The sequence below is a fragment of the Dermacentor variabilis genome, chromosome 5 (genome assembly GCF_050947875.1).
Source record: "Dermacentor variabilis isolate Ectoservices chromosome 5, ASM5094787v1, whole genome shotgun sequence".
Classification (NCBI taxonomy): Eukaryota; Metazoa; Arthropoda; class Arachnida; order Ixodida; family Ixodidae; genus Dermacentor; species Dermacentor variabilis.
Genome location: NC_134572.1, coordinates 84150894 through 84164043, shown reverse-complemented (window position 1 = coordinate 84164043; position 13150 = coordinate 84150894). Strand labels below are relative to the sequence as shown.

The window sequence follows — 13150 nt, the reverse complement described above, 5'->3', positions numbered from 1 at the left end:
TCCAGCTTTCGCCAGCAAATTTCCTAATTTGATCACTCAGCATAATTTTTTGTCGTCCTTGACTGCGCTTCCCTTCTCTAGGCACCCATTCTGTCACTCTAATGGTTCCCTAGTTATCTGCTCTACGCATCACATGGCCAGCCCAGCTCCATTTTTTTTTCTCTTCATGTCAACTGGAATATCGGCTATCCCCATTTGCTCTCTGATCCACACCACTCTCTTTCTGTCTCGTAACATTACGCTTTTGGAGTAAGTACTCATCACCATATATACCGCGCCCTAGCACGTGGCCCCCTTCGATGATACGTGCGAAATTGTCGCGGGCGCGACAAGAAAGACCTCGTGCCATGTCCCTGCGGCATGCATGCTCGAGACCTTGGAGTATACAGCCGTGGCTGCGAACCGTGCGAGGTGGCTATAGAGTCGAAAAAGAGAGGGCACTCACGCATCTGCCTCTTCCCGCGCATGCCGAAGAACCCGGAGCCGCGTTTGCCCTGGAGCACGGCGCGGCGCAGCTGTGCGATGAAGGAGTCCACGCTGGCCGGCGCCAGGAGCCGCTTGCCGCGCATGGCGTGGAAGGCGCGCTTGTCCTCCGAGTCCCAGGCGTCGTCGTCTTTCTTGCCCCGCATGGCATGGAATGCGCGCTTGGTCTCCGCCGCCGCCTCGTCCAGCTCTTCGTCGGGGCCCTCGCCCCACGACAGCTGCTCCTCCAGGAGCACGTCGCCCAGCTGCCTGCCGCCGCCGCCGCCGCCGCTGGCCACCTCGGAACTCTGCGAAGTATAGGGGGAAGAGGCGTTACCGGTGGTTCATTCCGAGAGCACTTACGGGCTAAGTAGCGGATCGAAGGTGATGAAAGAAAATAAAGTCAACCAGGTTCAGGGTTCCGTTTACAAAAGGTCTGACTTACATCAGCATATATAGTTTTTTGTGTCTTTATTGCGCGTAGCGTCTTTTGATTTGATTTGTGGGGTTTAGCCTCCCAAAGCAACTCTGGGGCTATAAGAAAAGCCGTGCTAGAGGGCTGCGGAATAATTGATAATTTTGACCACCATGGGGGGGGGGGGATGTTTTTTAACGAGCACCTAAATCCAAACACACGAGAGCTTTCGCATTTCGCCTCTATCGAAGTGCGGACGCCGCAGCCAGGAATGGAACTCGTGACCTCGAACTCCAATCTTTGTTTGCAAGTTCACTTGATTCGTTTCGTCTGCATATCATTCACTCACTCATTCTACAAGCATTTTGATGTGGAATACTCCCGTAGTTTCTTATTTTCAACTAGGCTTTCTTTAAATAGGCTGGTTGAGCTGGCGATATTCTGCGTCTTTAGCGAGATATTTAGAGAGAGAGAGAGAGAGAGAGAGAGAGAGAGAGAGAGAGAGAAAGATGCTACGTTTATGTGCTTCTGCATAATATAAAGTCTCTGACTGTCTGAACTAGCTTTCTAAGTTTCAACATCCTTGCTCATCGTCCTTGGTGAGTTCTAGCGGAGAACATAACAATAAGTACGGAGCGATGTAAGCTATCTTTGGTCGGAAATAGGGCGTTCTACATTCGTCCATGGGGTAAGACAACTCCTTCCAGTGTACGGCTATTGGCCTGTGCGCTAGATGGTGAATATGCACAACGCGAATTCCGCTCGTGCTTTAGTAGCCCCGCCTTTTTCATTACCAGCACACACTTATTATTCTATTCGCGCAACAAGGGAACGCCACTGCGCACTTCCAATCGTCAGTATTTACGTCAAATGTGAAAGCCCGTGGTGTCTTGACGAGCGAGCATGACAAGTGCTAGAGCTATAGCGTATAACTACTAGCTGCGAAAAACATGAAATTTAAGGCTACAGCTCCACGTCAGGCCTCGTCGTATATTTATAGCCCAAGGACCACTTTGGTGGCTTTAAATGACTCTTACTATTTTCGGACGCGTCCCGCCCCCCCTTTTTTTTCTTTTCTATCAAATTTACCACTCAGAGACAACGTGCGACGCCAAAACCATCGCGTCATCACACCTCGTCGGGATTCAGCCAGCTCGTGTTCGCGAGAGAGTCCTTTAGCAAATTGGAAACACCTCGTGTAGTTCCAGCTTCGGCAAGCAGTCCAGCACGTGTAGAGGACAGTGAGCTCTGAGAGTCAAAAAAAAAAAAATGTCGCCCCGGCACGCAGAACAGACCAGAGACCGCTCTCAAAGACCTCATCTATACGCCGTGCTCGGACGGCGTCCGATAAATATGTACGCACTCCCGCAATAACTGCTCGCACTCCCCGTGCAAAGATCCGTCGACAGAGCCGTGCTCTACAACCTTTCTTTTAATATTTACTCAAAGACTTATCTTTCTTGACTTGCTTTCCTCGCTGTATCTCTCCCTTTATTTTTCATATATTTTTTTTTCTTATTTTGCTCACTCCCGCTTTCCACTTTCTTTTCACGCATTTCGTCGCCCCCGCCGCAGATCGCGTCGAAAACAAGTTTGGTCGACACGTGGACGAGGGAATATTTTGACCAGCCTCTCACGCCCGTGTTCCGTATTTTGCATGATACCCGTCAGCGTCGTCGCCTCCGCTTTCAGTTCGCAGAAGCCTCTCCCTGGAAGAGTCAAATGCCTGTGTTGACGGAGCGTGTTGGAAGAGAACGCTTTGTACGGTGCACCTAGCTGGCACGTGTATCGCTTGAAAAAAAAATATTCATCGCCAGCCACGTAGTTCAGACTGTGCTCAACCTCCGTCACGTTTATGCACGGCATCAGGGCCAGGATTAGAAGTGAGAGGAGCTAGACAGGTGCGTGGGTCACGGCACGGGCACATTTGGCATTACTTTGTGTGCACGTAAAGACGCTTTTTCAATTTGAGCGTTGTTAAGCTTATGCTATATATATATATATATATATATATATATATATATATATATATATATATATATATATATGGCCTTACATGGACTACGCGTAAGAAAGCGTCTGGGAAACAAGCCGCAACCCCGAACTTGATGTTAACGCAACGAATGTTTCTCTGTTTCTTATTATTTTTGAAATGCATAAGGTTAACAACGCTCAAATTATATATATATATATATATATATATATATATATATATATATATATATATATATATATATATATATATATATATATATATATAATTTGAGCGTTGTTACGGACTTACTGATTGACTGAATGATTGATTAACAGATGGATTGATTCGGTCAAATATGCTAAAGGAATGTTCTGGCTATTAAACACGGCGTAGTGCGAACTCTGTATATGTTTCCGCCTTTCTTATGCGACAACGACTGTACGACACCATCTCTTGGTGCTTACGTCTGCCTATTTAGTCCAGTCAATACTACTTCGTTGCTGCTGTTAAATGTCAGCAGGTGCGTATCCTTATAGTGTACCCAAAGCTAAGTAAATTAGCATTTTTGCAGCCAACCTTCGCAGGAATGCGGCCTCGTTGGCCGGGGATCTAACCTGCTACCGCACGCTCAGCAGCAAGCCACCGTGGAAGGCAAGTGATGAATGGAAGCGACGCTCTCCTCCACGTGCCCCTGTTCGGGGCCGTAGTTGCTAGCTCAGAGAGCTGTCACTGCTGCAGTTCTTGATATCGACTCTGATGTGGCCGTCCATCGACATAACGTACAGCTTGGGATGTGCGCGTACTGAAACATCTCTTGGCTTCGGTCTCTATTTGCATCCGTCTACCACATTTCTCACGTGTAAGGTAGCAAACAGGACGTGTTTCCTGCGCACCGGCCTACTAGTTCACCGATTTTCTTTCTCTCGAAAGAGATAGGGGTATTTTGGAGCAACACTGGTGTCGGCTGCAGGCGTTCGATCAAGTATAACTTAATGTGAGCAGTAATATTTGAAAAAGCAGAGCGGACGACGCGTTGACCATCACGACAGCCAACAATACCGTCTTACCATGCAGGATGTACTCTGAAGCAGGATATGCTTTTATAAAAGGCGGATATATATATATATATATATATATATATATATATATATATATATATATATATATATATAATTGGTATAAATGGTAGTAGACACATCAAGAAAATTCGCTGGCGATTTAGTGGTATACGTGAGAGGAATGCTTTAGCATTACGTTGCACTCTCTTTGAGGCCCCAGATCCATGATTTAAACCGCGTTCACCACATTGCGAAGGGCTTTTCAGGAACTCACTACATAAGTACGTACATACATACATACATACATATATACATACATATATACATATATACATACATACATATATATATACATATATACATATATATATACATATATACATATATATATACATATATACATATATATATGCATATATACATATATATATACATACATACATATATACATACATACATACATACATACATACATATATACATATATACATATTTACATATATATATATACATATATACATATATACATATATACATACATACTTGTGCCCGTGCCTCCCCCCGGCAACATGAAGCTACTTAACAGGCAATCTGTGTCAATGTCACTGGAAGCCCTAGTGCGAAACGAAATATCGGACGTTCAAGTGAACATCCGAAAAAATCTAGTGGCAGTTGCTGTCCAGCATGCGGCTGCTATGACCACTCTACGCAGCGTAACGGACCTTGACGGCATTCAGGTGCGCTCTTACATCCCTCTGGGATCTGACGTAGTCACTGGCGTTATCTACGACGTAGACGTTGCCACACTTAATAAAGACTTGCCGATTCTTATCAAGCCAGCCAATTATGAGGTCATCGTTGATGTTAAGCGGCTAGGCAAGTCGCGCTGCGTAAAAATTGCATTCAAGGGTAAATATATACCCTCGCATGTTAAGGTGGGACACTTCAGACATGCTGTGCGGCCTTTTATTGCGAAGCCTCTTCATGCCGCACATGCTTGAAAGTGGGACACGTGAGCAGCGTCTGTGAAAATCAGGCAGTATGCCCCCTCTGCGCCGAGCCCCACGCTGCAGATAAATGTGGCGCGACTGTAATGAAATGTCCAAACTGCGGTGGTTCACATGAAGCTTCATCGAAGAAATACCAACATATCAAGAAGAAAATGGCCATCTTGAAAGAGATGGCGAGAGATCGTTGATCGCATCGTGAAGCCGCCGATAAAATCAGGAAGCGACGTTCCCGTCGCCGGCGCTCCTCAATGAAGGCTGCGGCCTCTCCGACGCGCATGCCACTTCCTACAACACCACCTCCTCCTTTACCGCCTAGGCCAGACACTGTGGAAAGGACCGCGAAGAGCAAGGTCACTGAGAAGACCACATCTGCAGAATCTTGGCCGGCTCAGCATCCACCAATAAACTCACAGCAAACTTTTGCTGGACAACCCCCACCGCCTACTGTCGGTGATTTGTGCGACCAAGACAGGCAGGTGGCCGATATGCTGCAATCGCTAATTAATACAATGCGCATCATACTGAACAAGCTGGAAATACCAGCAGCTCTAGGTGCTCTGCAAATACTGGATCACTAAATCCAGTGCTTGCTAGCATCTTTTAAACATCATGGCTCGACCAATAGTCCCCTTCCGCACTGAAGGTAAACGTGCGTTGATCTTTCAGTGGAATGCCAGTTGTCTGCGGACCCGTATAGCAGACTTTCGTCAATTCATTTTTGCAAATCGCATCCCAATACTGATCATTTGCGAACAAAATACATCAAATCCACTCAGACTGCCCGGTTACGAATATTTCGTCTCGTCCACATGCAGTGCGAGCGCGAAAGTAATCATCTACATCCACACGGACTTTACATTTGTCGCTAACGCGGTAGAGCCTCATGACGACAACCAATATGTATGCCTGAATGTTCAAAAGAAGAATGTGTCATTTACTCTAATTGGAGCCTACATATCCCCAGCGGGTCACTTCGACGGCGAACGACTGAAGAAACTATTACTAAAGAACAATGGCCCCTGGTTTATCACAGGTGACTTCAATGCGCATCACCAGCTATGGGGCAGCACTAAAATTGAATCCAAAGGCAGCAGTCTTGCCTCCTTTGCTGCCGACCATGATTTGTGCTGTGTGAATGACGGCAGCCCTACATTTCTGCGAGGCATGACCTACAGTAGCTGTTTGGACTTAACTTTGGTGTCACGGCGCTTTGCCTCGAGTGTCCAGTGGTTTGCGGAAATAGAAACACATGGAAGCGACCATATTCCAACATGTATAAAGATTAGAGGAGTTGAGCAACGCTCTTCTACTGTCTTGCGTACAGTTGATTGGTGAAAGTTTAGAAAGGATATGGATAACGCTTGTCGGGAAGGCCTCTCGCACACTATCTCAGATGCAATCGCAGAGGCATTGAAAACATCCATCTGCTCGCTTACAAAATCAGCAAGGCGAACAGACTTGAACATGGAACTGGAGACGCTGCGTGCGGCACGCCGACAGGCGGAGAGGACGTATCGGCGCACGAAGTCCGTCTTGGATCTGAGGGCTTCATGACGTACACAAAAGAAAGTCCAGCGTCGTATGGATAAATTGGAAGACAAGCGATGGAAAACTTTCTGTCAGTCTCTTGATCCCAGAAAATCGCTCTCACACATATGGAGAACGGTTAGGGGTCTTCGCTCATTTCCGCATCAAAGGAAGCCCTTTGCTGCTCTGGCCCTCTACCAACTCTGCTCGGAACTTCAAGTGGCGGAATATTTATATGCACGCGTTGCTGGGTCCGTGGCCATAATTACCACTGGATGACACTGAATGACGTCCCTGAGGCACGTGTACAAGAAATGAACGTGCTATTCTCTCTCAAAGAGCTCGATGTTGCGTTGGCGACCTGCAGGCGTTCTTCGTCACCAGGACCTGATGGCATCGCGTATTATGCCCTATGCCACCTTGGTCAAGACGCACGTGAAGAGCTGCTCAACTACTACAATGAATCTTGGCAGAACGGTGCCGTTCCTAAACAATGGAAGTCTAGTCGCTTGATACCCATTCTGAAACCTGGAAAGTCTCCACTTGAGCTTTCATCATATCGTCCGATGGCGCTTTCGGGCTGCGTCTGCAAAGTAATGGATAGAATGATTCTTGCCCGCTTGGAATGGTACCTAGAGCGATTCAACGTCTGTCCGGACGCCATGACGGTCTTTTGTCGAGGTCGCTCGTCCATCGACAATGTCATTGGCATCGTAAACTGGGTCCAAAAAAAAAAAAGCCTCAAGCGCCTATCAGTGGCACTTTTTCTAGATATATAAGGAGCATACGACAACGTCGCCCATGAGGCCATACTGAACTCACTTGAGACTGTTGGAGTTGATGGCCGGATGTACCAGTGGCTTCGGGACTATTTGACAGAGAGGTGCTTTCTCCTAGAGACCGAAGACGGCCCAACTTCAGAACATTACATCTGCCGTGGTGTGCCGCAGGGTGGAGTGTTAGGCCCTATTTTGTTAACCTCGGCCTGGTAGGACTAGAGGAGTACCTACCGCAGACAGTTCATGTCTCAATATACGCAGACGACATTTGCATCTGGGCCTCTGCGGTGACTCGCCCTCAGGTACGAGCCAGACTTCAGCGGGCGGCAGCCATGACGGCGTCCTATCTCCGAGAATAAGGCCTCAGTGTGTCTCCTGAAAAATGCTCATTGGTTGACTTTACGCGCAAACAAGTGTCATTGTATCCTGTTTCAATTAATGGCCAAGCTGTATGCTATGTTAAGACGCATCGCTTTCTGGGTGTAATCGTTGACCGCAACCTCTCGTGGAGCCCTCACTGCCTCTATCTGAAGAAGTTAGCTGCCACTGCACAGGTCTTCAAATTTCTCTGCGGGAAAAACTGGGGTACACCAGTCCATTCTATGATGCAGCTGCACAGGGTACTGTTCCTCGGACTCCTACGTTACAGTCTACCAGTGTTGTCAAATGCATGCAAGACGAACTTTCGCGCTTTGGAGAGCATACAAGGTCAAGCCCTACGCACGTGTTTAGGGCAGCCTCGGTGCACCTCAACAGCAGCAACAATTGCCATCGCGGGAGACCATATGATCCAGACACATGTAGCTGTCGACTCTCTCAAAGCGCACATTCGCCACCTGTCAAGGATACCCGACCATAATTTGGCCTCCCTACCAGCAGAGAGACCTCAATCGACATTTTCAAGAGTGATTAACGCTCATCAAGAGTGCATACCGTCATTTCTTACACCAGCGGCGAAGCCTTCATCTCCACTGTGGTACCTGCTACAGCCTCAAGTGAATTTTACTATTCCTGGAATTACAAAAAAGTCCAATCATCCATCGCCGGCTCTGAAGCAACTTACGCTCCTATTACTCCACCAGATGTATCATGACCATATACATATATATACCGGTGGTTCGACCTCACCTACCAGCTCAACTTCCGCATTCGTCGTTCCAACTAAGCAGGTTACAGTTAGATCCAAATTGTCACGCACGACTACATCTACGTCGGCAGAACTTGCAGCTCTCCATGTCGCTATTACGTATGTCACTGAAGAGCCAACAGAGAAATGGGTTGTATTTTGTGATTCTAAGCCAGCTCTTCACAGTATCAAGTTTGCATTACACCGCAGAACTTACGAGCAGATGATATCTGACATCAGGGAAGTGCACCATCATGCTCTGGAAAGAGGGCACAACATCATATTTCAATGTGTTCCTGCTCACTGTGGCATCGACGGCAATAACCTAGCAGACAAGGCTGCATGATCTGCCCACGAAGATACCGAGACGCGTCCCGTCCAACACCTTTGGCGAGGTCGGACGCTGCCAGGGAACTTCGCCTACTTGCACGCAAAAACTCACAAGATCTCTGGATTGCAAGCGCCTTCAATGGCATTTTACGTAAACTGGAGCCCATGCTACGGCTACAGCTGCCATCTAGCCTTTCCCGCGGCGAAGCAACCTTCCTGTGCCGTTTGTGGCTGGGAGTGGCGTTCACGAACACATACTCCTATCGTTTGGGAATGGCCGAGAGCCCGATGTGCGACTCCCGTGGGTGCGAGGAAACCATCCAGCACCTATTGTGTAGCTGCCCTCGCTATGATGTACAACGCCACTCTCTGCGGGCGACTTTGCGCCGACTGGACTCAAGACCGTTCACTGAATCAAAGATACTTGGACCATGGCCACACCCATCACTGGCACGAAAAGCGATCCGTGCACTAGTGTAATACTTGAAGTGCACCTGCTTAAGAGGCCGTTTATAGTGTCCCTCTGTATAGTGTCTCTCCCACACGCATTCAGTGCTTACTCTCTCCCTTTTTTCCTCTTTCTATTCCCCTTTCCCCCACCCCCAGTGTAGGGTAGAAAACCGGGTGCTCTTCTGGTTGATCTCCCTGCCTTTCCTGCGCTTGCTTTCTCTCTCTCTATCTCTCTCTCTCTCTTTATATATATATATATATATATATATATATATATATATATATATATATATATATATATATATACACTGCTAGGGCTAGATATACTACACATAACGAAGTTAGTGGACGAGGTGATAGCCGTCGCCATAGCACAATCGGTAGTGCAACGTACGCGTAATGTGGAGATGAGATTGTGGGTACTGCTTCCACCGCTGAAAAGTTATCTTTTCGTCCAGTTTCATTTACCTTTTCTTCATTATTTTGTACATTCCAACGTCAACCACAATAATTTTTTCCACGATGCTCTCCTTGGCTGTACTATCTGTCGGCCTTATGTGGTCTGATATATATATATATATATATATATATATATATATATATATATATATATATATATATATATATATATATATATATATATATATATATATATATATATATATATATATATATATATATATATATATATATATACGTATAGACCACCATCGGTTGCACTTCGCTCCGCGAAGCAGGACGTGTATCGAGTGAGCTCCTGAACAACACTGCAAATGTGCTGAACGACTTCAAAGAAGTCCGACGTAATGCTAAAGCATTTTTCTTGCATTAACGCTAAATCGCCACTGAGCGTTTACTTTACTTTTCTAGAGAAAGGGCCCTCTTTTCACATTTTTGTGCCTACAAGTGCCTACAAGTCCGATATAGTATTTCCTTTACTCGGCGATATTTGCTGATTTAACCAAAGTTAACCAAAATATGAGCCCAACTGCGATGTAAGTTCTGTTCAAAAGTTGCAGCGCAGCACCTTCACGCACCTTTGTAGAGATTATGCGATAAAAGCACTATAAATCGAGGCATCAGCCAACGAAAACTGATTCCTTAAGAAAAGTTACGAGAACTTGGGTGCGAATTCACGAGCAAGTCCTTACTACAGAGCTGTTCGTAAGAACAGATGTGAGTCAATCCTGACGACGGACAAATTTGTTTTCTCATACGGTACTTACGAGATGTTGTCGCTTTTAATTGGCGCCGGCTACTCCTTTTCCCATAGAGATATGAATATTTTCGCATAGATATATTACGAAAGAATGAACTTAAAAACATTAAAACTAAAAGTAAACTTCAAACCACCATAACACAAGGTCCACTAACATAAGTACACTAATACCACAAAAAAACTGAAAGTCAACTCAAACACAACACAAAGTACAGTCACATAACTACAATAAAATAAGGGCACGTAAGAAAATATTGATGGATTCAAACGAAGGTACACGAATCCAGACATTTAATGGGTCCAAGTCGGGTCTAATTAATCACATAGAGTGAGCATATCACAGACAAACACTCTACTCAATAGTTTCCGATAACATTGCTCACTTCTAGAAATCTTTGGAGCACCAGTAATGCTCGTCTTTTCAATGAATATGTTGGCCGAGGACCTAAGATCTTCCTGAGGCTAAAGGGCTTGCGGTCCAATGTCATTAAATCACGTGCTAAATCTTGTCTTGTGTGTCGTATCACGGACGTACCAACAGAAGATGCTGTGTATCCTCATCTACGTGGCCACAAATTCATTCCAGATTATGGGCTCTTTAAATTTTTTGTAGAAAAAGCTTTGTTTACGTGGTACCAAGCCGCAGACGGTCAGTGAACGTTTCAAAGGCTCTGGTTGTATCCAATGTGGACAGGCTGTTAAACTGAAGAGAAGGGCCAGTGTGAAATAAACATGGAGATTTCGAGTGCTGATGAAACCATGTCGCTCTGCAACCACGGGCTGAGATCTGTGTTAGTATGTGCCGCTATTCACATTGTGATAGAGAGAGACTAGATGTGACGTTGTTAACATGCGCTTGTTCAGATGCCTTGCCTACTGCAACGTTCCCAGGGATATTGAAGTGGCCAGGTACACATATGAGCATTATTGTACGATTCTCTTAACTTGCTTGACAGTGTATCCCAAAGAATGACCTATTGTTTCCCTTTTTGCATTGAATTTGTGTGTCGTAACAAAGACAATATCTCAAAAAGATCTGCTGTAGTCGACGATGTCATGTTAGACAGTCTAAATGTTTGTATTCAGTTCCGTTTTGGAACGACAAAGGCAGCTGTAGAATAATTTGTTTGAAAAGAACTATCTGTGGACGCCTGAATACAGGGTGTCCCAACTATCATGCACTAAGACTTAAGAATATTCAGATGCCACATAGCTGGACAGAACCAAGAGAATGTCGTTCGCCATAGCTTGGAGGCAATCAGATTATATTTTTTTTGCATAGTGCCTCGAGTGTCACGCAAAATGCCTGGAGCCGCCAGTCGCGCCCTAATTTAGCGTGTATTCGCGGGCTTTTTTCACGCTTGGGAAAACACTTTTATGTAGCACGTATTCAGCAACAAAAGCTGTATCGGGAGTTTTTCATGTTCTACAATTTTCTCATTGATACTCTTCATCTAATTGTAATATTTTAGAAGTCGATTGAATAAACTAATTATGTAATTAGGCGGAATGCAAAAGATAATCTAACTATCTACAAGCGACGGCGAACAACATTACCTTGGTTCTGTCCAGCTACGTGGCATTTGCATATTATTAAATCCTGGTGCATGATAGTTGGGACACTCTTTATAACCAGAGTATCGAAAGTATGTCTGGTTTTATAAAGCTAGTTGTGTGCCTGCTACATTAGGCAATGTCTCGTTTCCGAATAATTCCTTCAACCGAAAGTTCAGTTTTCGGGTGGACGAGTCGCCATGGAGGGCAGAAGATATATGGGATCCAAAACTCTAGTGTAGCAGATTTTGTGTGCCTTAATCATCGTATTGACCCAAGCCCCGTGTGTCTCAATAGGTCCAATTGCTAGTGGAAGCCTTTTGCGCTGCATTGAAACGCGAAAGAAGTGTCGGCATGTTTCAACCGTGCTCGTAATAAGAAATCGAGGATGACGTGGGTCTGCAATTACTAAAGCAATTGAGGTTGTTTGAGGAAAGCTTACGCATACTGTAAGGCTCCTAGATATTAATCGTGGAAGCCTATTTTCACATGAACGGGAGATTCCATGCAGAACAGATGAAGAATATGCTATCTTTTGCTTTATAAGTGCATTACACACTTTAAATTGGGATAAAACCGACACTCCCCATGTCGTACCTGCTACGTTGCGAAGAACGTTCATTCTTGAGTTTAGTTATTCTTCAAGGGCGTTAATGCGAAAATTACAAGAAAGTTGTCTGTCTAGCAAAGCATTTAGTCTACACTGTCGGTAAGTTTTTCTGGTTCTCGACATTCATGGCAGGAGAGTTCAATTCTTCACCGCATGTGGTTAACACGGTAGTGATAATTACCCAAGATTTACAGGACAAATACTACGCTTCTACCCTTGATCTAGCTAAAAGCCGCCGTGAAGTAGTGATTGGTCTGAAAGCCGCGAGAAACGGGAGCGATTTCTTCAGGTTAGCTTGAACGAGTTTAACCGCTCCGAAATCTTTGCTGACCATACAGTCGACCTTAACATAAAGTTTATTCATAGTTGATTTTGGTAATTAATTAACTGGTACGCTTGCGAATGTGCTTCAGTCGAGCGCATTTAGTAATGCCTCAGAACCGGCAGCGTTTCAACCCACCCAAATTGGTTTTGTAGATAACAATAAAACATAAAAACGTCAATTTTGTGAGAATAATATGAAGTCTGTGATTGAACACTGTGCTGTAAAGCACAATGACAATGTGGACTGCCAATGTGAAGGAAACTTTTGCTTCATCGTGGTCATGGAGCCTATGCATCAGACCGAGTTTCGG

General features: G+C 45.2%; 2 protein-coding genes across 2 annotated transcripts in view; one reads left to right on the top strand and one right to left on the bottom strand.

Annotated features, from left to right (window-relative positions):
• Positions 1–13150, top strand: part of LOC142582905 (beta-mannosidase-like) — a 301465-nt gene that overhangs the window by 8862 nt on the left and 279453 nt on the right. The window lies entirely within an intron of this gene.
• LOC142582906 (uncharacterized) overlaps positions 1–13150 on the bottom strand; it is a 197758-nt gene that overhangs the window by 6666 nt on the left and 177942 nt on the right. The window contains exon 3 of the mRNA XM_075693028.1: positions 446–770. Coding sequence (XP_075549143.1) covers positions 446–770 — 325 coding nt within the window. The remainder of the gene's footprint in view (positions 1–445; positions 771–13150) is intronic.